Below are 24,618 nucleotides of genomic sequence, written 5' to 3'. Positions count from 1 at the left end.
CTCTCTAGGCTGTAATGAACCTTTCGCGTGACAAACGACGAGTAGCCGATAGAAAAAAAAAATTTCATACGGAGGAAAGGAAACGAGGTAGCTATAAATTAAAAAAATATTCGGAAACCCTGTAATCACTGGTAAGAATATCCTCCTCCTTTTTCTCTTTCCCTCGTTCCTCGTCGGTTTGTAAACTCTTGTACATCTTAAGTGTGCTCGAAACACGCAACCAGCGTTCAAATTCGTATACCCGCAGGGATTGTAGGGACAAGGGGGTGTTAGTTCGATGCCTGCGTGGCAAGTTCGACGCACGTAACCCATAAAGTCCGCCGATGACAAAATTGCACGTGTACGCCGTCTGCTTTTTTTATCTACCTATTCACATTTAGTCTCTTCGTTTTATTTAGTTTTTTTTTTGTATTTTATAGGTGGAATTAAGAATCTAGTATCCGTTCGGAGCGTAACGGAGCATATAGCTAGACTAACAGAATTACGTGAGACGAAATAGGAAGGCGAAACAAGCTCTATAGGTTGGTTTCAGGAATGGCGGAATGACTCGTCCTTTTTTTTACTTTTTTTCTTTTCTTTTTTGGCGACGAATTAAATTCTTTCGCCACGTTGCAAACGGCTTGAATACGAATACACACACACACACACACACACACTTTGTTGAAAATCAATCGCACACAAATTCTACTCAATAAATTGTCATCAGAGAGAGCATTGAAACGTTCTACATAATTTACAGAATCGCAGAGAAGAAAAAACGAGTCGGAAATGCTGCAGGGTTCCTACTTGTCCGATATCACACTCTTCTTCTTCGCAAATATTGTATATAGTAGTTCTACAGATGTATAATAAACCGTATAATGCATATAAAAGATATCGTTGTTGACGCAAAACTCTTTCATTTCATCACCCTGCCATGCTTAATATTTACATACATGATGCTAGCATGTACGCGCATACGACCAACAGCCATTACAGGCACTTCTGGCGATCAAAGTATATTCCCTAGAAGAACGGCGCACGTAACATGCATAATATTATCTCATTTCTGCGATCGAAACGTTGGCAGACGAACCACGTTATTTCTACAGAAATTTTTCGGTGCTATGACTCATATCCGTTCGAAAAACTGGTTACATTATCCGTATTGGTATAATACGTATGGATATGTGGTATATTCGCTAATGTAAGTTAACCACAAATCTAAATAGAGACCGAGTTCCCAACCTCAGTTTCTTTTCATCTATGAAACAAGATAGATTTGATCATTGTCATTGTATTATCAACAATTTTTTGGCTACTCTCATCGATTATTACATATACACACCGAAACCTCGGACTAGTTACGTTATAGATTTGCGTACTTTAAGATAAGTCAAACCGTGACAAACTGAAATCACGCCCAATTTTTTCTCACTTTATTGCACATTACGGGCTCTTTCCTGACAATGAGTGCAGTTTTGCGTATAATCATACAACGCAATGTCGGTGGGTGGAATTCACAACCTGCGTAATCAAGGTCGAGTTTAAAAGAGAAGTTTGACTGGAGGGAGGACGTACGTGTTTGTCGAAGCAAAGGTCAACGCGGCTGGAAATAAAGAGAAGAGCCGCTGCTGACGACGACGATGACGATGACGGTGACGGTGACGCGATAACGAACACAGCTAACGGATAACTCTGGTATCATTTGACTGTTCAAAGGTTGTTAGACGCGACGTAGAAAAGATCAAAGTTCCGACTTGCCAAGAAACTCGTCGAGGAAAGAAATGAAAAGAGACGGAGTGGAAAATGGCGAAGAATCTGTGTAACGGGAATTGGAACGCCGCCATAAACTACCGCACATACAGGGAATACATACGCGTTTAACATAAACTGCCGCAAGTTCTCGATGTTGCGGAATGCAACTAAACTCCGTACGCATTTGCTTGTTATGCCAACTGTCACGAGCAAACAATTCCAAAGTCATTTACGACGGCTACAAATGGTTTACTTTTTGTTTCATCGTTGAGGGTGTAAGTGAAATGATCGAGTGGGTGGAATCCGTACGCTTGGAGAATATTTTAGAGTTTGGCGTGGGAAGCAGGTAGGTTATACCAACTTACGTGCCGGCTGATTGACTATAAACTGGTTTCAAAGTTGTTTCGCTTCGTTATACCGCGGTTACTCGTACATACAGATAATATTCGCACGATCTTTAAAGATTCAAATATCCACCTTGTACATGGCTGTATATATAAGCCGTGCCACGTGGAACTTGGCGATGTATATACACGTTATTTTTTTCTCCCTCTCTCTTTATATTTCTTTTCCGCGACGAAATTTGGCAGGGATTCAGTGAAGCTTCGTCGTAATACAGTTTTATATCGCCGATTGAAAAATAAATCCGTCAACGAACTAACGTAGAATTTTGTATCCTTTCGTATTCCTCTCTCGTATACGCGTATAGATGTTACATACCCTCGCTGATTTTCACCGAGGCAAGAAAATAAGAAAAAAAGAAAATAACCAAAAAAACAAACAAATCGCCAATTTTTGCAGCGATATCAATTACCTCGAATCAAAGTAAAGCTGTTCTGGTGAAATACGGACGTGCTGAGTCACTTTTCCGTAAATTCTAAACGAGAAATATTTACAGCAAAAAAAAAAAAATCCTAACCTATAGCTTACGAGTATGTTCATTCTGGAATATTTGATGCCAATCGTAACCCATTTACGCTTTCATCTCGATTCGGCATCGAGCCAGATCCGTAAATGGTGGCAAAATTGCATCGGTAAAATATCTCTCTCTCAAAAAAAAAAAGAGTTCAAAGTCCGGAAATGTCTGAAAATCGAAAAGGAGGCCGCGCCGCGATTCGACTAAGATACAAAATATTCCTAGTGGGTGCAACGTCGTCGCGGTGCAGGGAACGTGAATGTGCATAAATATACATGTATAAAGAAAGAGAACCAACAAAGATAAAGAGTAAGAGGAAAAGGATATCACAGCTTCTATGACCGAGAAGAGTGGAGAGCTGGTTCGCCCACGCGGTCGCACGTGCATTTTAGAAGTAGTAAAAAAGCTTCTACCGGGATAATATAAAAAAAGACGGGACGCGGTGTTCCCGGTGTGTGCCAGGGTTACAGGGACTGATGGGTGTATGGATGTATGGATGGATGGAGGGGGCAATCATCGTAGATCGGTCGTGCAAGCGCAAAGGTCTTCAACCCGGGACAGCTGGAGGCAGGGAATAGCGGGGCTGAATGAGTCACGGCGCGGCCACTTGCGACGTTAATAATCAACGACGGTCGAAATGGGGGGTAAAAAGGGGGGGCCTCGTAGTTGACGAGTCCAAGCAGGTGGCGCGGAATTAGAAGTCTAGTGCAGGCGCGTTTCGGAGGCTAAACTGCGCGGTTTTGCGGATCGAGAAGGAGACCGAGAACCGCATTCCCCCCCCCTCCTCGTTGATATTTATAACAGATACCCAAACTCTCTCTCTCTCTCTCAGAGTCGAGCGCTTCGTCGTGCCCCCGCGTCGTAAATTAGGTTAAAAATATCCAACGTATTAGTATAACTCGGAGCGTATACACTCTTCTCTTGTATAAATGGGTATAGATCTTTGTACGGACAGATATATGCAAAATCCTTTTTTTCCCGCGCAAAATGTTCACCGAATCACGACTACACGCTATGATCGGCTGTCAAAACCGACGTCGAACTTTCAACTTTCCTCACCGTTGTCGATTCTGCACGCGTAGGGAGAAACGAAAGGGGGGCAGGGGAATTTGTTGCGAAGTTTACGACCATCGGGGGTTGCTGTCTCTGTCTGTATAGGTACCTAATACCTACATATATCTTGTATATATGTATATGTGACTGCAGCCGGCGGGTTTACGGCACGTTTCGCTTTAACTTCACCTCGTAAAAATTCCTGTCCTCGCAATCATCCTTGCTTACTCTCCGTGGATGCGATACCTCCGACTACCTCGAGTTCTACCCTGCATGTATCACCCACCCCGTGTCACGTGCAGCTGCCTTCAGGCGGGTCGCGGTAGGGCAACCTTTGAAAATTAACGAGATTTTGTATACCTGTATGACGGGTGTAGAAACGGTGATAACGCAAATTCTGATAGGCGTAATAATTTACAACGCATAATTGAAGAATCTACAAGTACGTATTCATGTCCGTCGATTGTATAATTTACATAAAATTTCTGCATTTATCTCTGCACTCTAAAAGATTGGTTAGAATTCCGTTAATTGAATTGAACTCGGTCGGCGATCTGCGAGACATACGTGCGTATAAGGCACGGACACCTAAACGCTGAGTGGTATTAACACGGGGATAACGTTCGCTAATTGCTGCCGAGAACTCGCACGATAGGCAATTTAGTTGGTAAAACAAGAAACGGGGATCAGCGAGGAACCTTCGGTTAAATGATTGTTCGTTTAAGCGGTATAAATTATACATACAGTCGTTCGTAGATACGTTATATCGAGGTGGTTTACAAACGTGCATTCAGCACAAGGTCAACCACTGATTTCTGTTAAGTTATAAGCGTTACACGCACCGTTGCCAACGTGTGGCTTCTATCGTGACCACGTATTCACAAGTGTGTTAAATTAGTAAACTCTCGGCCGTTGTCAGTGATTAATCGACGAAGTAACATGCTAATTGTATCACGCGATAATTAGCAATTTGTATATACCCACGAAGCTCACGATGCCGGTTTGTTATTCAGAGGAATTTTTCAGAGGTGAGCGATAATTGTCCTCGCCTGCGAGTCTACGAGCGTCGATCTGTATCAGCATTACTAAGCAAGCCGAAACAGAGCTGACCGAGTGACGTCATCGTCTGCAGTGAACATACACGAGGCATAAAATTCTTTTCTTTTTTGTTTTTTCTTACAGGAAGTTGGCTGATCGGTTTTATAATTGAACGAAACGAGTCGATCAGGAGGGCGGAATCAATTGGCGAATAAAGCGAGTGATAAAAAGAGCCGCAGCTAAGTTGCGAAACAGATTTTATTCACACCTGTGCCTCGCTGTTTTAGTATTATACACGTATACGCGAAACAAACCGCATTCAGTGACCCAAATTATTTGAAACGTGGAGACAACGGACCGCGGTTACCGAGCCTTGAACGAGGAAAAATGCCGTCAGAAGCGGGTGGAAAAAATCTTTTATCCAGTCTGCATACCGTAAACTAAAGAGATGGAAAGAGAGAAAAAATATTCAAAGACAATAGAAGAAAAAATCAAGCGTAAGAAGGGAAACTTGCGAGCCAGGAATTAAACATCGTGAATTATTAACTCGTCGCGGGCAAACTTTGCGCAACTTTGGTAAGATTGTTGGCTAACGGAAATCGGTCGCGATCCGCGACGACGAGTTTTAACACGCTCCTCGATCGTAACCTTGTCCCAGAAAGAAACGGGTTGCATTTAAAAGTTGTAAGGTATAAGGTAGATATAAGGTACGTGCTCTAGGATTTGCCGCGCGAGTATTTATAATTGGGCAAAAGAACGAGCGTAAAAATCTGTATAATTAACTCCGTGATGCGAATTATATGTAACGTATAACGTGAGCGTACCTCGTTACATAAATTTCGATTAGGTTTCCTGGGTGACGTATATCGATAGGGAATGATCAGTGTGCCTATTTTTATTGCGGACCAACGATCAATGAGCGGGAAGCGTGGAGAAAACGAAGTGGAAAAAAATTGCGCGAGTGAAAGGAATCGACCATCTCGACACTTTCTGGAGAATTCGTATACGCGTAGATATTCGTACATATATATATATATATATAAATATACGTATATTTGAATCGAAACCGCGCCGAGCACGCGGTCAGGTTCCGGTAGAGAATTTTATGGCCCTCCGCCTGCGGCTGTGAGGGAGAGAGAGAGAGAGTGTGTGTTTGTCCCTTTCATCAAAGTCGGGGTTGACGTGCTGTAGCATAATCGGCGAATCTTATTCGTCCGGAGATTTTTTGCGCTACTCGGAGAAAGGAGATCGCGAATATTGTCCTTGGAATTGGAAACGTACATAGCAACGATATTTGGTCGCGAGTTTGTACGTAATAATAGCTGCACGTATGTGTAATAAAAAAATAAATATACATATATTGGTGTGGCGAACGGGGTTTTCGCGATTTGGAACGTGGTGTTGAATATTTATAATGTTCCGATTTCACTTCTAGTTCACGCGCTCAAGTGGCAATTTTGAACTTGCGTATAATATACACGCGTGTAACACGAATGGCGGGGTGTGTAGAATAATGCAATATCCGAGAGGTAAGGCCTTTCAAGTATCTCTGTCAAGGTGATTATTATACAACCGGCGTATCTGTCATAATTCTGCCTCGTTGCAGTTGTATCATATCTACCGAATTAAAAATAAAAGCGTGACATAAATGATAAAACTCATTCATTTCGAACGTCTTAAACCGAGCTGAAGAAATTTATTCATCCTCGGCGCGAAGAGAGACGCCGGACTGCAAGCAGCTGCTGGGAGGTAAAAACGCGATCAGCGATGTGTATGCTTTTTTTCGTACGGACTGCACACGTTTGCAGTTGCAGGGGTTTCGTTTAACACCGTAACAGCGAAATCCAACACCAATTGTTCCGGGTGTAAGAGAGCCGCGCGGTATTCGCAGTTTCGGATGTCAAGCTGCGCAGAAATGCGAATACAAGAGTAAAGAAAAACCGCATGTTTCAAACGATATTCAACGACTTTGCGTCGAACGCGCTTCAAAATATAATTAATTCTCAAATTGTCCAAGAAAGCGATTTTTTGCGGTGTTACAAGGCGGAATGAGACGAGGCTTTAAAAATAAGGGGTAATTAACGTCGAGTCGCGATTCAAAGGCCAATGAAGACGTCAGTCGTACCGGTTTGCGGTTGCTCGTTACGTAAGATCATCACCCGGCGTCGAACGAATCGATTGATATTTCGATCACGCAATCTCGGCGGCCGGTCGTTCCTCGGTCGGCGAAGAAACGTCTCCGCTTCTCCAATTTCCGTATAAAATATCCCCCGTCGAGGTTTGATTATTTTTAGAATCCAATCGAGCGGTGACGAGGACTGCTCACGCAAAATTCCGGCACGACCGATTTCTGCTCGTCGCTGAAAGTTTTTTCATAGGTCACGTTGCTGTCGGCGGATAGATAAGCCGACTGGCTAGACGGAGAGAGAGAGAGAGAGAGAAAGATTGGACTCAAGGTCGGGCTAGAAAATCGCAAAGGCGAGGCCTATTCGCACGGTCATTCACAATCGGTGCCACGATTACGTCACGATCATTCAGCCCGCGGCGTTTAACATGACCCAAGAGAGAAAGATACGAGTGTAACGACCCGGATTCGTAAACGGAGCAACGTGTAATGTGTGTGTAATGAAACACGCCGGAACGATTATTGGCGACACTCCGAGGCGTGAAATCTTTAATTTCCGGTAAAAGCCTCGTGAAAATTCCGCAGACCCGACGGAACTTCCCGAATTGACTGAAATTTTATCCATAAATATTCACGAATAATTTTATTCCGATAGCGGTGAAGTTGCTTCTTTTCTTTTTCCCCCCCGTTACAATTTTACACACCGACGTGGGAAGTTTATCAAGTCGACCTTTCACCCACGTGATTCACGTTATTGCTTTCCGATCGTTGCGATCAGCGGTGAAAAAAGGCGGTAGCAATTTGTTGCGACCTTGAGATGTGCCAGGAGAAAAGTAGAGGAAATGATTTCGGAGAGTAACGGATTCGAGGTCGTATATATGAATAATAGACACACTTTCGGAGGGAATTTCTTCCTCTTGTTATAAGTATAATCTTAAGTTTCACTTTTACTTTTTTACTTTGTTGTCGTTTCATTAATAACGACAGCGAGACGCAAAAATTTCGAACAATTTCCGACCTCTGCGCGGAGTTTGTATTATTTTTAAATTATGCAAACGCGTGATGAGCCACGTTTATTAAACCCGAGTCTCCGGGCCATTTCGAAGTTGAGCAATTTGTTATTGTCGCTTTTAAAGCTGTACATATGCACACAAACGCATACACACGCATATATGTATATCCGCGCGTAAATACGTATAAATAAACTCTCGGGATTTGTAAAGGTGTACATACACGTATAACGTAATACGTGTTGTATTATCACGAATAAAATTGTGTAGAAAAAAACCAGGGGACGATAGGGGCGAGCTTGGGACTTATAATTACTCACAGATAATGCAATAGCAACTGATAAGAACGAGTGTAATCAAACGTTATCTCGCATCGTCTGTTTTCATTTATCTCCCATTGCTCTCCTCCCACCGCATAGCGTCGAGAGTCGAATATATATTTTCCACAATATTCCATACAATCGCATTTTACGAATAATACACGCATAAGAAGTGCCAGAAGCGACGTCGTCGCGTAACACTTTAGTTCGTTTCGTTGTGTCTTGCCCTTTTTGGGAGAATATTTAACCTTGGCACGGATCGTAACCAAGAGAAGAAGCCGTTTAACTCCGCAGACATACCGAGGATAAGAATGATTCTGTAAATTATCTGAAATTCACCTAAAAATAAAAATACAGTAAAGTTATAATCGAAATCCCTCGAATCACGTCAGGACGTATATAATGGAATTGAGCTTTCAAATTTAACAAGGATCCATCCTGTTGCGCCAAAAGCGTTCGATGACACACGCGATGTTTGCGGGTAGAAATGAAAAATAATAAAGGGATGAAAAGCGGTGAACACCTAGCCCTTTTTCCTTCCTCCTCGGCTCCGGTTACTCATAGTAATATTAGTAGGTACATTGCTGCACGAGTAAAAGCCCCGGAAGGCACGGCACGTCCGCTCGCCTCCTTATTTATCCGAGCTATGTGTATACAACATATATACATATATATACACACACACACACACACACGGATAGATATGACGTGTATAATACAGAGCACAGTACAGTAGGTGTCGCTTTTAGCACTCCTTCCGTTTGTTATCCGTCTCGAGATTGCGATTCGTTGTTTTCTCTTTTCGTTTTTTATCATTCTTCTTTTCTTTTCTTTTTTTTTTTTCTTTTTTACACGTAGCTGCGATAGATAAGACCGTGATCGATAAGGACACGATACGTTCGCAATCGCGATTTCCCCATTCCAATTCCCTGAGACTTGCTCCGAGATTATACGAGCAGACAAAATGTTTCTTTTTCTCCTCTCGTTTTATCACCCCGCGCTCCTCGGGTTGTTTATCAATTTTTTTTTTCCCTACTCGTAGACAGGCTATATCATCGTATGATGTATGGCGTCATATACAAATACACGTTGCAAATGTATATATGCGCGGTGTTGATTTATTGCTACACACACGACTACCGTTATACATACAGATATGTAAAACTTGATTATCAACGCGGGTCATTCAGCTCATTGCGGGTGAATTATTAGCTCGTCGTGTAAATCATTTTTGCGGAATTCTCTTATCTCGCAGGTTTGTAACGTAAGTATTTTATCAATTATTATTCATCGGCTCGCCTCGTGTTCTTCTTATCCATCACCTCCTCCTCCTCCTCGTCATTCTTCTCCTCGGTCGACCGACTGCTATTCAATGTCAGTCATTGTATTTTGATAACGGATATTTACACACCGATAACAACACCGTTATCTTGTCGAGAATTTGAAATTTGTTGTTATTGCCGATGCCGCATTAGTGTACATTTTGATTCGACGATTTTTACGAAATCTGTTTTTTCTTTTCAACCGACGACTTTGAGTGTAAATTTATACCTTGTATATACGTGATATACGCTTGTCACGAGTGAATAATTTATCAACAAGAAATTTATACTGCTGCAGTTTTTTATTCTCATATTCCATTTACTTCGTTACTCGCACGATGCGCGAACCTCCGTCCGATTTAAACCGAGAACGGTACAATTGCCACTGGTAATAAGAATGCTCGAATGGAAGCAAGAAGTAAAACGGAGAGTGGTAGATAGATTTATAAGTGAAACGCGCGCTTGCTAACGCGTCACTCGTAACAGGGGCATTGAAATTTGGCCCGTTCATTTGCACCTCCGTTTTCCTAGTCCGCTAATTATAAGACGGTTGGTTGACGCATTTCCTCCACGACCGTGTACCAACATTGCGCGTTGTAGTGAGACAAGGCTGAAATTCCCGGTACGAGGTATAATAAAGCTAATTGCTACGGGTCGATGAAACCCGTTTTCTACCCCTCCGTCAAACCAGTTTCACCCCTGCATAGCGGCGCCGTTTTCCCCTTTCTTCGTTCGGTTGTATTATTACACAAGGGCTCGCGATTTAGGGTAAGCGAAAAGATGGGAGAAAATGACGGAAAAGGGAGGCGGCCGGGTAACACTTGGAAAAAAATGATCTTATATTAAATTTTTTTCTCCGAAAATGCGTAAGGCACACGAGCGGCACCTGCGGGTTTCAAACAGCTTCGTCGTTTCGTTAACCTCGCCTTTTTGCTCATGCTCACTCAGAAAATCCACCCCTAGATCATTGGAGCATGCCTTATCCTCTCTCCGCTTTAAAAAAGTTCTTCCTTCATTTTTCCTCTCATTTAATCCACCTTCTGCATGTCTTCTTTTGCACACTCACTCTCTCTTTCTCTTATAAGAAGCCGATAATAATCGAGCGGAAACCGCATCGCTGATCGACCGGGCACATCTGCCGTCCGGAAACAACGTCCGCTGCGCTGTGCTGAGCTGTGCTGTGCAGAGTGCTGAGATCACGCGAGATTTTTCGAACAATGAAAATACTTCCCCCTTCCAAGAAGCACATGCAGTAGTCTCGCGGCGATGAATGCGAAGAGGAGGGACTTGAGAGGGCGCGTAACTTATACACGAGGAGCATTGTCCGGCATCTGTTTAACGGTCCACCCCACACTCTCCGTGTCTCAGCTCCTCCCAAGAGCTTAAATACCTTTTTCTTTTTTTTTTACGTTAAAACAGACGCCGGCTCAACGTCTGTGATCCATAGAAATTGAACGCATATTACGGACTGCTGTATGACTTATGCTTTTCTATAACGATCACGATCGACAATTTATCTCTGTTCACCGATCGGCGATCGCGTTTCAACATCGTTTTGTCCTTATCGACGGAGTAGAGAACGCTTTGGTCTTACAAAGATACTTTAGTGCGACAATTATATTTCGCTACTTGACCAATTGGTCGAATTTTCCAACGGTATCTAAGACGATCGATAAATGGTTAGGTTCACTCTCTACAGAGTATCGAGGATAGTAAAGTTTGTCACTTGGATTGAAAAGAGCTTGGTCAGCAGATCCGATACCGAATTTGAATTCGGCAAAGAAATCTACCTCTAATATTTGGCCCCTAATTAACATCGGTCCGAGCAGTGGATGAAAATTGATCGCGTCATCCTTGTATCGTCGAGTAAAAATCGTAGGTACTCACCTGAGCATTCTCTCGTGTCGATCCCTCTCCAGCATTTCCTCAGGGCTCTGCTGGGCGGGTCCCATGAGCGAATGGGACGGCGGAGGGTACCTGGGGGGTCGCCAAAGCATCTCGTTAGAAACGGCGGGATGATGATGGGTGGGCTGGTTCGCGGGGTTCTGGTATCCGACGGCTGTGGTGGTCGCGGAACCAGGGTTAGGCGGGGGTCCCTGCTGGGGATGAGCCATGAGTAGGGAGGTGTGCTGAACGCTCTGTACGTGCCAGACGCGTGCGGGGGTGGCGGCGGCGGCCGGTGTCTCCTCGGCACTGAGGGCCGAGCTCCTGCTGCCGCTTCTCTCGTCGCCGGAACCGGCGCTCCTCAGCGAGCTGACGCCGCTGTCGGATCCGCTGTCCCCGTAAGCGGCGCCCCTGATGCCTGCCGTCGCGACGCCACCGAGAACACCCCCGACGCCGACGGCCCCTGCCTCCACCTCCATGAGGCCTGCCTCATCGCCGACGGTCGCTACGACCCGCGGGTTACTCCCCTGGTGTTGGTGGTGCTGCTGCTGCTGGTGCAACTCGGTCACCGATCCCCCGACCACCAGGTGACGGGGATTACCGCTCGCCGGCTGGACGTTATGGGGCACCACCCCGTGGTGCTGGTGCTGGACCACCGGACTGCTGCCGCTCGAGTAGTGCCGCAGGTTGCTCGTCGCGTATTGCTGCTGCTGCTGATGGTGGTGGTGGTGGAGGAGTTGGTGGTGGTGCCCCGGTGCACCGGATCCCGGTGTCGACGCCGCCGTCGGCGGGGGTTTGTTCAGTCTGACCGATAGTATGACGGGACTCTCGTTGTGCCGTTCGCGCTCCTGCTCCGCGGTCAGCAGCCCGTGCCGTCCCCCAGCACCGCTGCTCACAGGACTCAGCCTCTCCAGCACGGAGCCGTCCTGACTGCTCGACTCCACCAACTCGACGACCGATTCAACGCTGGCCGCCCGCACCGCGTTCAGGCTTCCAACACTGTCTGTACTCTCTTCGGCGCCGGGCACCGCCTCGGTCGGACTCGACGCGTCCTCTTCGACGGAGTCTGCCTCCTCTTCCTCCTCGTCCTCCTCTTCCTCTGCCTCTTCACTCTCTTCCCGCTTCACCCTCGATCTCTCCTCCTGCTCCTCGGGCTTGCACGCGACTAAGAGGCTCGCGGGATCATCCCCGTTATTCGGTTTCTTCTCTTTCCGCTGCTCCCGGCAGCCTCCTCGGTGAACCTTGTCGGGAGGCGGTGGTTCCGGTTCCCTGTCGCGTTCTCTCGACTCGCACTCCTCGTCTTCGGCCCCCGGGTCGTTAACGCCGGCGGTTTCTTCTCCCGCGGGTTTCACCTCCTCTTGCGATAGCGCCTCCTCGGCTTCCTCTTCGCGGCCTTTTCTCGCCTCGGCTCTGACTCTCCGCGAAGTCGTGAGACTTGTCTTGAGCCTCTTTATCAACGGATCGCAATCCTCCTTCTCGGCCTCTCCTTCGGAGGCTGTATCCGCCGCCGCTCTGGGCTTCTCCGCAATTTCGGTCAACGTCTCCTTCGCCGCGTTCCTGCCCGACTGCGGCCTCAGTCTTCTCCTCGCCGATCTCTGAGCCGGAAAACTATCCGGCGACGGCGAACTCTTCACAGCCGTCACTCTACGCCGAAGTTTCGACGCTGTCTTACCACCGTTATCCTCTACGACGATCCGACTCGCCCGGTTACCCGGCCCCTTGTTCTCTCTGTCCTCCTGCTGCTGTTCCTGATCCTGTTCTCCGACCCCCGCGACACCCACCCGATCTCTGTCTCGACTGGCTCCTCTACCCTCGTTGACCTGCCTTCTTCGGTTAGCCCGGACGCTGCTCTGTTTTTCTGTAACAAAAATGGATAAAGTGTTTTTCGGGTCTCTCTGTAAGACGCCTGCGGTAGAATATAGATCGCTCGTTTCGATCGAGTGTCCAACGGCGACCCTGCAGGTGCACCGGGTACTTCGTCCAGTCACCCTCCGGAACAGGAGTAACAATTCACAACAGAATCCTGCTGGGGGATGAGCTTTACGCCAGGAAGGGGGATTTACTGTTATTGCCAGGAGGACCGACGAAGGGCCGATGCAGGAGTAGGAAACTGCAGGCGAACGCGATCTGCCGCACCCTTGATAATATACCCGTACTTTGTCCCCCTGCGAACGTCCTGTGCTGCATGGCAGACAGCGTTACCGGGCTTTTGAAGCGATGCGGTTGGTTCGCGAGGAATTCCATCTCTACACGGTGACCCGGCAATTACTCGCGAGGACGTTGTCGCTCTCTTTGTAATCCTTTTACGCTCGCGTATTTCCACTACTCTCATTTCACCCGGACGTTTTCCACATTTATACCACGTTTTTTTCGTTCTTTCTTTTTTTTTTCCAGTCGGACTGCCGAGCTTGGCTCAAAGCACGGATGGAATGGGATGGGATGGCTACCGGTGTTACGTGACGTCCTGGCGAAGGGGCGCCGTGGCAGCTACACGCGCTTCAACGTCCACCACCACCTTCACGATCGCAGTGGATAGGTATCCATACGACGCGTCACGCTGGAATATCCCGGCTAAATGCGTGCCATGAATTATGCATCGGCACGCCGAGAGCGAACGGGCGATCCGGGCTATTTCCCGCCGATGGTGGTGCAGGTTTCGCCAACGCGTGCTTACATATACACGCCGGAACGCGCTCGCCCCTTTCTCTCCCTATCTTTACCTATATTCATGACCGTTAAATAAGGAAGAACAGAAATAACGGTAAAAATGCGGTCTCAGATAAGTTATAGATTATTATCAAAGGAGCGTTAAGGTCGGTTCACATTATCAGACTTTACAGCTCCGCGAGTTCGGATCCGGGATAATGACTTTAAATTACTGAGTGGAGGTCAAAACTTGGAAGGGTCAATGTTTCGAACGGTCGATACGTAAAAATTTCAAAAATGCCAAAATAAAATGACGAAAGATTAATTGTTAGAAATCTTTAATAATTTTATTTTGTACGTGTGAAATTTCGAAATATCGACTCTTTCAAGTTTTGTTTAGTTACATCAAATGTGACTGATTCGAAGTTTGTAGTAGCAACAGATTCGAGGTTCGCTTCTCGTCGAGTCTACTCGCGTCGAATATATCATTGACGAACGAATGGGCGACAGTTCGTACAAGAGACCCTGTCCGTAATCCAGTCGACGAATATTCGTGTACCTAATCCTCGTCAACGATGCGCGCAATATTTCAATTGTACAGTTGACAACAAGTAGGCGTGGGTATCTTTGCCACATACATTCTCAGCACCCCTAACCCTCGATATACGAGTACCCCTTTCGGCGTTAACGGTGGCGGTCCGTGACACGTTGCGCAATGTTGTTTCGTAGAGGGTGGTATACTGCGGAGGCGATGGAAAATCGGGGTACGGAATATCCCGCGTCATAAAGAAGGGCGAATCCTGACCGGGGTTGGGAATGTAATGGCGAGCAGGGGGAGAAAGAGGGACTTGGTACAAAGGGTTTAAATGCCAACTACTGTACGGGTACCGGCTCCCTGGGGAAGGGAACGTGGCGTGGGGGGTGGAAGGTCAGCTGTTAATGCCGTTGCAACGTACATAAACGCATAAGCGCACGTTTGACGAGAAACTGTCGTTATTTCAAAACAAAAAACAATGAAAAAGAAAAACAAGAAGAAAACGGAATCACGTTTAGGCGGCTTTACTATACCGAGCGCGGATCGGGTTACAGATCTGACGCATATCGTGACGCAGTTTAGGAGTAAATAACGCTAAAGTCCGGACCGATTCGAAGTTCGAATTTATACGTGACATCTTTTCTGATGATTTTCAAACAGCGAGGTGATATGTCTGTACAGTGTTTAACGAACAAAGTTGGGATAGGCGGTACGCCAGGAGTTGGAAACTGAGATAGGGAGTTTTTATCTTGCTTCGTTATTTTACGCCGAAACTTCCCTGCAGCAGCTCTCCCGGAATATCTTGGCGAAACTTTTTTGGCAAAAGAAAAAAAATATTCCGCACGAGCAATCTCAACCGCGTGGGCGAGAGCTGCGAGGAGAATAAAGGATTACGTGATCCTCCGTTGATAAGCCGAGATGGTAACCGGCTTCGAAGACGGCCGCTATTCAGCAAAGTTTCAGCTGCGTAAAACGCCGAGAGCCCGATTGAACGGTATGGAATTAGAAACGATTCCCGGCACGCCGGGACGGAAGTGATCCGAGCCAATTGAGACCACGTTGAGATCCATTCAATCGTCGTCCGGATCGTTACGTTTCTGTTCGAAAAGCGATGTGATCATAGTCGCGCAACACGGGTCGAAAATAAAACCAGAGAGACGAAAACTCAGGTGCGTTTCCAATAACCCAGAGTTACTGGAACAGGTGGAACCCGTTCAGTTGTCACGATTGTGTTTATCCGGTATGCGTTAGCAGCAGAGTCAATATAACTTACACTCTGCAGACGCGTGCTGGTCATCGGAATCGCGCTCCCAATCCATTCATTACGGTGTGCAACCGGCACGGTGGTGGACTAGCTCGCAGGAACGAAGCTTAAGGTATTTAAACCAAGCACCGAGAGAGCTTGCTTCAAGTCCTAAAATCCACACGTCGAATTTAAGAACGATGACGATCCGAGGAACGACGAGATTCGGACTCGGTAGGTACTCGAAAGTAGGAACGTGAACGTCAACTGGTGTCCCGCGACATCTTAAACGGGGTCAAGAGACGCGGTGCAACCCTGCTGCAGAATGCGAGCTTGGATTATAGATGATCCGCTATGCGGACATCCGTTGATTGCACCCTACGAGGGGCTCAACAAAATGACGGGAAATCAATACGCACAAAGTCGCGCACGTGCAGCGAGTCGCAACAAACGCATCCCGTCGCATACGTGATATTCTAACCCAGTTAAAGAGGATTTCACCACCCTGCAGTGTATAAGGATCAGGCATTTTCAGATCGGATGCCATCCAACTTTTGCACCGGGTGTTATAATTAGGCATGATTGGTAATGGGATTCGATCATCGTTTCGTTTTTAGCCGCTCGAATCACCCGCTCATCGGCTCTTTCGAGCAGAGCTAAGTACACGAGACCCTAGACTTGAAGAGAGAACGAGAGAGAGAGAGAGAGAGAGAGAGAGAGAGAGAGAGAGAGAGAGAGAGAGAGAGAGAGAGAGAGAGAGAGAGAGAGAGAAAAAGATTTCGTGGAACAATTTTCTATCTCGGCCAAGTGCTCTGTCCGTTCGGCGAAAACTGGTAAACTATGCTGTCGCGTAACTTTCCAACAGCCGTCTCCTCTTATTTTCCGAATGAACGGGGCGCGGATATGTCGAAATTCTCAGCGGGGTAGAAACGCGGAGCTGAGTTAGTTTGTGCATTTGTGGCCTAGTTTTTCTCGGATTACGCCCTTCGCCTCCTCCCCGGGGAGTAACCCCGAGGTTGTGGACTCCCGCTTCGCGTTCCTGCACACGGAATGCTATTTTTATTTTCCCTCTATTTTTAGGACCTAGGATACGAAGGCGGAGGAGGAGGAAGATGGCCGGTTTCGCCAGCGCGAGCCTTTGAACATTTTTCTACGTAGAAGTTTGTTGATAAACTTATTTCCGACACCGTTACTCTCGACGCGCTCGGATGCCAGATAGTCGGACGTAGAAAGGGAAAGAGGCATGTATATGGAAGAGAGCGGAGAAGGAAGTCGTAGGACCTCAGGGGGGGGGGGGGGGGAAACGTTCTGGCGTATGGCCAGCGTTCGTTACTAGACTCTCGGGCCCCATGCCAAGACGTCGGCGAGGCGTCTGCTGGTGCAAAGGTGCAGCCGCGCTTTGACGTCGATGGTCAAGAGAGAGAGAGAGAGAGAGAGAGAAAAGGAAGAAGCGCGGATCTCACTACCGAACGACGACATTTAAAGCCAAAAGCCTCAAGTCCTTGGAATTCAAATGGAATTCTCATGTCCGAGCGACATGCTCGCTTGTGTCGATGAATTTTTCTTCGAATAACACCTTTTTTAGACCCAACTACACATCATTGAATTAATCACTCGACTCTCGAGTCTCGACCAGACTTGAATTCTGAGATAGTGAACAGCCCTTCACGGCCGGATGCTACGTACCTCTCTACCTATAACCGATTCCTACACAACGGCTTGCACAGATGGCAAGATGGTCTCTGGAGTGGTAATTACACTACGTGCAGGTTCCTGCGAGACGCGGCGGAACAAAGTGTATACAGTGCTCGGTTACATCGCGTGGAAGCTACGCAGGTGCAGCGTGCGTGCTCGCACGCGTAAATCATTCAACGTTCGCTGTAAGAACGCACCAATCTTTATTCGAATTACGAATACATTGTATCGAAGAGGTTCGTCACGTCTGCAACGAACACCGCTGACGTATATCGATATTGTAAAACGATCTTTAACGGTATACCCGGTTGTTCCTAGTTTTGCGATGAATTATGAGACGGAACGGTATTCTTGGTGCGGTTGGTACACCTACAAACGAAATGTCTCACCAACCACGTTCTCCATTCGGCACGTCGAGTGTTCGTTCGGAAGAACGCAACACCGCTGGCAAGGTCAGACTCGCACGCACCTTTCGTTCGCTCACTCACTCGCTAACTCATTTGCTCAGTCGCTCGCTCAGTCACTCGAGCGAAGTGAAGTGAAGAAAGTGAAGTGACCGTTTTCCGCTCGTGCATATGTCGGCTGTGCCCCACCAGATGATGACCTTGACGATATTTCGGAACAGTGTAACGATACGCGTATCCGCGTAAAAATTGCAGTACGAGTATACCTCAACCGCGGTTGGACGTCGATGTCGTAGTAAAATGACTGCAGGCGTGGAAATGTGGAGCTGGAGTAGAGAGAGAGAAAGAGAGAGAGAGAGAGGTCGGGTTACAGGGGCATGCGTCGCGGAGGTTTACGACCGGATTGCCCCGGTTTTGTTTTCTTCTTCCATTTTCTACATTTCCTTTTTCTTCGGTTCTTTATTCTCTTTCCTCTTTCCTCTTCCATCCTCTTTTTTTCCTCGGTAACCGGAGCACCACTCACACATTCACGTACCTGGCTGCAACGACGAGCAGCCATTAAGCCAAGAGCTGATCGAGCGAGAACCGTATCAACCTGACCCAAGGAAGGAACGCAAGGAGTGCCCCTCAGCGTCGAGACTCACGCTTGGGAATTTGGCACATGGTTAACAGACGCCCCCGCCTCTGCTCGACAAGGCATGGCATGGCACTGCGAGTTTAACGAGTCCTCAAGGCCACGTTCGTTTTTTATACACTTCCGCAAAGAAGAGGAACAAGTGGAAGAAGAATCGCATCGGCACGAGTTCTCCGATGTCGAGACTTCCTTCGCACATTAACGACAGATGCTTCAGGCTTGTACGCAGGAGTGACTTTGTTGAGCCAGCATGATTTCCGGACGCTTACTTTTGATACGTACACACCTGAGCGAAGCAACGCGCGCATTGGATTCGAGCATGAAATTGACAGAGATGAAACCGGTAACGGATGAGCGAAATCATGGCCGATACCGCAAGCTCGTGACTCACCAACAGTTTCCGATAATTGCGTAGAGCGACGGGAGTATACAATGCAAAGATCAATGCTTCGTACAAGCGCTGACTGTCTACATGCGTAACGGGTCTCATCAATAAGGCACCAGACCATAGAGGATCAAATATTGATCGGAATGAGTATGGCTCGAGATCGACTAATCTTGGGATCAAATCTTTTCACCGGTAGATAACTGTCTGTGTGTATGTATACAGTGTACGTATAATGACTTGCACTCTGCGATTCGGGATAACATTTCCGAGGGACAAAGAAGACTCGAGAAAAATCTGCAGGCAAGAGAAACCCGGAGAGAGATAGAGAGGAAGAATGAAGGCTGAAGGGATTCGGAGCGGACGGCGATAATTCACGAGATAACCGTCACCGACGGGTTGTGACCGAGGATAACGATGGTCGCGGTGCAGCGCACTTTTAAATCGAGTCGGAAATAATCGGATGGCGGGGCTTTCACCTGCTTATCTTGTCGGCCGATCTTACGCAGTAGCATCAAGGGGGAAAAATATTTGAAAACGGTTTCTGCACTTCGTGAGCCGGAGTTCAACGGTACCTTATACCCATACATCTAGTACCGTGAAAAGAGAGGGGAAAGATACACGCGGCTAGGAATGCAGCCAGTTTTCCCTCTCAATTTCATGGTTTGGGGGCAGTGCCGAATCGATGGATACAACGACGATGACCCAGCTTCGGGTGTCTGGTACTCCTACTTTCTTTTTCCAAGAAGAATAAGAAGAAGAAGTAGAAGAGGAAGTAGAGACCCTTCGGCTCAACCCACATCGATCGATCCTCTCTCCTAATGCACCACGTACACTTATATACACCCACGGTGTGTTTGACCTCTGCATGTATACGACTTACGCCCTGGAACCGGCGAGTGAGTCACGACTCGCGATGTGCGGGCGGATCGGGAGGTTCGAGTAGTACAAGAAGACGCAAAGTATCTCAAGCTTTTATTCACCCGGTCTCTCTCAACCGATCTTCCAACTTATCCGCCGTTCGTCTGGAAGCACGAAGCAATCTCGTTGGCTCTCAGGCCTTGGTGGTAAACGGTCGAGGATGCAACACTGTTGCAGCAGTCACGACTAGCGAGCAGGTCGTTCTTTCTCTCCATCTCCGCGAGGCGCGCAAAGTCGACCGATGCAGCAGCATTTGCACTCGGCGTTCTATTTCCAAGTGGAACTCGTCCGGGAGTGGTGGAAGGTAGATCGCATCGTTATCGGGTTACGCGGAGGCTGCCGGCGGGTAGTTAGGTAGGTAGGTAGGTAGGTAGGTAGGTAGGTAGGTATATGGAAATAGTGGGTCAGCAGCGTAGGCCTGGGCTCGGTCTTCTTGGTCACGGTGACTCTACTCCAGAGCTAGGAGGAAGATCGCTTGCAACGCGATAGTGAGAATAGACGGGCTGCGGTAACGGAGAGAGGGAATGGAAGAAGGATGGGAGAGAGGGAGAGAGGGAGGGCTGCTGGCGTGCGGTCGCCGGGTTTATGGTCTCGAACGATCGTCGCTCGGATATGCAACTACTAAACTCGTAGGTACGAGGAGATGGCGAGGAGTGGAGAGGAGAGGAGAGGAGAGGAGAGGAGTGGAGAGTCGAGGAGAGGTGAGGCGGGGGAGCCTGGGAGCGGGTCGAATGCCCTCGGTGTTCTTTTTTTCCCGGTCTGCCTGCACCTTCGGCGTTGCAGCGGGACCGAGGGAAGGCGGAGGGCTTTGGGACCGGGCGAACCGGTTCCGCGGGCACCGATCGAACCGGTTTCTTTAAACTCCGTTTTCTGCCGCCTCCTACAGCCTCGCGGACTCCCGTATCCCGTCCCATCGCTCCCGCGGGCGGCAATAGGCAGTTAGTTGGCGAATTTTTATATTTATTATACCTACGCTGTACGATAGAATTGCGTGGAGTAATTTGCGCCTATGAATCGGAGAATTAACACCCGAGACCTCCTTGCATCCACGTCTGTCAGACCAACCGGACCGCGAGACTTTCCGCTTGATTACCCAGCGTCAGTGAGGCGACGGTGACGTCATAACACGGTGCCTCTTCCGGTCCCCTCGTCGGCCATTGTCAAGACGAAACGGATGCCGCACAGTCAGCGGTTAGACAACACTTCCCCCCCTCCCCCTTTCTCTGCAGCACTCTCGTCTCTGTACGCGGAATTTCTTTGGCTCAACTCTTGCACGTAATTCGGAACACAGAGAAAGAGAAAAAAAGACAATTCACGCGGTACTAAACGGAGCGCCTCACGACGTCAGAATCGATTGAAATTCCGTACTCCAGAGTTAATTTCGCGTTTGCGTCGTACGGTTTTGAGGATCCGTCAAAGAAACTGGGACAATCCAAGAATCTGAGTAAACGAATGTGTATAAATTAAAAGGGAGAATAAAAAAGAAGTTATTGCGATTTTGACATCGATTTACGCAAAGTTTTACAGTATAACTGTTTGCTTTGGTGACTCGCGACGATTGACAAATGTGGACACGCGGTTGTTGCTTGTACGTCCGCGCATGCAGAAGCGTGTTTGCCTATTTGGCAAATAATTCATCGGACTTTAATCCCGCCCGACCTCGGTTAACCTCTAATTGCCAAACACATAAACTCTCTCTTTCTCTCTCTCAACACGGCACCTCTTAAACGCCGAGGGAAGAATTCCGGTCACAGAGAACGCGGGTATGCTGTTACTGATACTCATGACGATGACGATAATGATGATGACGATGATGATGATGATGATGATGATGATGATGATGATGATGATGATGATGATGATGATAACTACGACGACGGTGACGAGAGCGAAGGGAAGAGGGGCACGAAGTTGAGTAAAACGAAGCTAATAAAACGACGATCAAAACTTCTGGCCCGAGGCCAGTCTTCCTCAGGTTTTCGAGATATAAATTATTTATCATTCACTTACACGCACCCAACAGCGCAGCTCGCGAGCGCAAACACGAAGAGTTGAAACCAGGTGCTAAGTCGTGTGCAGCTGTGCGTCGTCCGCCACGGCGTTTCGATATTCCTATCCGCAAACCGCATGTCGAGTGGAGGAGAGACGAGATCTCCAATCCGATCAGATTTCGTTGTATCCGATAGGCTACGAGACGCGGGGTATCCCTCTTTCGATTTTACACACACGAAGAGCGCAGCTTTATCCCGGAAGGATATCAAAGAACCCCCCGATGCCGCCTTGTCGATTCGTTCCGAGTTATTTATCCCTCTAATTCCGCCGCGGGTATTCGTCTCGCCTTCGTTTTCCACAAATCCCACATATAACGAGAGAAATACCGTGACGACTTCTTGCGCGGCTCTCGGAAAAGTTCCCTCTCCGAGAAAAACGCGATGCGTGCACGTGTATGTGAGAGCGGCGATGTTTACGACGAAAATATATAGAGCGACGGGATGAAATGCAGTGACTCGTTTGAATTTTCCGTTTCCTCTATTTTTTTCTTCCATTTCCCCTCATCCCCCGCCCTCCCTGCCGCTCTTTGGCACTCGACTGTCAGCGGTAACGAGTCGAAGAAACACGTTCGAGGCGTAGAACAGAGTGCCGGGGCAGAGTGAGTATTGCGGGCATTTTTCATTCTTGAAAGTCTGGAATTCCGCCAGCTAAAATAACCGGTTGTCAAGAGGTCTGGTTAGCCACTCGAAACTATATACAGTAGCGTAATCCCGTAAGCATCAGCCTGGACTTTACTAGGCAGACCGACGACTAGTGGCTTTGCCCCGCTACCGCTGGTGAAACTCCCTGATTAACGTCGACGTTGCCTTGCGTATACACACCTATATGATAAACACTCTGCAGAACCCGCGCTACCCGCCAAGATTAGTATTGCAAACTATTTCGTTATCGTCAAATCCGGTGAATTTCAAAACAGAAATTACCACGAGGGTAGGCTGATCGCTGGATGCGTAATTAAAAAGAAACAGCATGAAAAGAAGAAAAGATTGTCGACTTGCGGTAAATGAAATTTTTTACCTATAATATATATATATATATATATATATATATATATACGTATACGTATCGCACCGCGGATGCTTTCGTTTGATGGATACGGTGTAGTAAGACAAGCACGGTGTACACCTTACGTTACGTATATACTATTTCTAAACCGTTGTTAAAAATAGATCCCGAAGCTATATATGTCAGGCTCAACATTCATCGGCATATCGCGCATAGATTATATTGTTTGCGTAGGTGGTCTGTTTTTATATACTGCATATAATCGAGCTACCTAGAGACAGAATTTAACCGGACAGCGACATTCCCCGATAAAAGCACGAGCGGCGATAGCGATCCGTCCTTACGCAGCTGCTTAAATAATTTCACAGTGTGCAGTATTGTAACATGTTGCTACGCGCGTTGCGATGCGCATCGGTACGCGGTGAACATGAATTGTTTCGCGAAAGACGAAACTGTCGTGGGAGAATCGGAGGAGCGAGAAAATAACCAGAGAGATACGGAATGATTACGATATTCGTTTCACACTTCGGTACTGTTTAATACGTGTATGTATATATTTTATGTACATAAGTAGCCCGTTTCGTTGTACCGTGTAGATTTTCTTGCATACAGATTGCACAGGAATGTCGCTAATTAAATGAGAATAATCGGAATGGCTGGCTGCCCGCCAGTGAGTTAATTATAATTAATGTCAAAGTCCGGTATTGAGATAGATAAATATATATATATGTATACACACAAGATAAACAGGTTATTTATGCATAACACGGCATTCATAGTGCAAAACAAACTTTCTGGATATTACGATGTATTCGTTCGTTTCTCTCTCATCATAAACATATACGTATGTACAGCCTGTTTCAAGTTGGAATAAAAACCGGTTGGGAAACGATCGTCTATTAATGGAAACGAGAATATATCAAGAATGCAGATTACGTAAAGTTTTCATATACGAATATGGGATATATGTATGTACACGTATGTACGAACCGTTGATGAATGATAACTATCCGTTGGAAAGGGTCGCGAGAGAAGATCGAAATCCGAGGTGGAGTAAAAGAAGATAGGTAAAGAATTAGCGTGGCACGGAGTAGTTGGCGCGGAGTTCAAGATATAGGTTATCGCGTTTCACCGCGAGATACGCGACCAAATGGCTGACCGAGCTCGAAAGGCTTATCGGCGTTTCCTGGACCTTTGAAACCGTAAAGTTTATTATAACCCCGGTCTCTCGTATATAAACGCTGCGCACACACGTTTCCGTTTCTCTTTTTCATTTTCATTTTATTACAACGCGCGGCTCTTTCAAGGCGAAGTTTCGTAATACAACGCGTATAAGGTGCGAGTAAAGAATAAGGCAAACTCAAAACAGAAGAAGAAGAAGAAGAAGAAGAAGAAGAATTCAACCAGTTTCCGTAAATTCCAGATAGATTTGTTTAGTCTTCTCGTCCGTGTAATATATGTATACCCACACTGTGTACATAACGTATACGTTATATGTAATAAATATGCAAACGGAAGTCTCTCCGCGCCGCACCGCCACGTGTTTCGAAATTCTCGCGTGAGATCGCTGCAGGTTAACGTGGTAGGAGAATTAAAACAAAGTAGAAATAAAAAACGTTTAAGAAGGAAGAAAAAAAAAAAATAGCAGAGTGAAAGAAAATAAAAAAGAGACAAACACGCGCACAGATACATA

General features: G+C 46.9%; 1 protein-coding gene across 4 annotated transcripts in view; it reads right to left on the bottom strand.

Moving 5' to 3' along the window:
- LOC124185661 (probable JmjC domain-containing histone demethylation protein 2C) overlaps positions 1-24,618 on the bottom strand; it is a 202,005-nt gene that overhangs the window by 60,434 nt on the left and 116,953 nt on the right. For all 4 annotated transcript variants that reach the window (XM_046576629.1, XM_046576626.1, XM_046576627.1 and 1 more), the window contains exon 8: positions 11,409-13,263. In XM_046576629.1, coding sequence (XP_046432585.1) covers positions 11,409-13,263 — 1,855 coding nt within the window. The remainder of the gene's footprint in view (positions 1-11,408; positions 13,264-24,618) is intronic.

This window comes from Neodiprion fabricii, chromosome 6, assembly GCF_021155785.1.
Source record: "Neodiprion fabricii isolate iyNeoFabr1 chromosome 6, iyNeoFabr1.1, whole genome shotgun sequence".
Classification (NCBI taxonomy): Eukaryota; Metazoa; Arthropoda; class Insecta; order Hymenoptera; family Diprionidae; genus Neodiprion; species Neodiprion fabricii.
The sequence above is the reverse complement of the archived record's forward strand: the minus strand, read 5'-3'. Positions and strand labels throughout refer to the sequence as shown.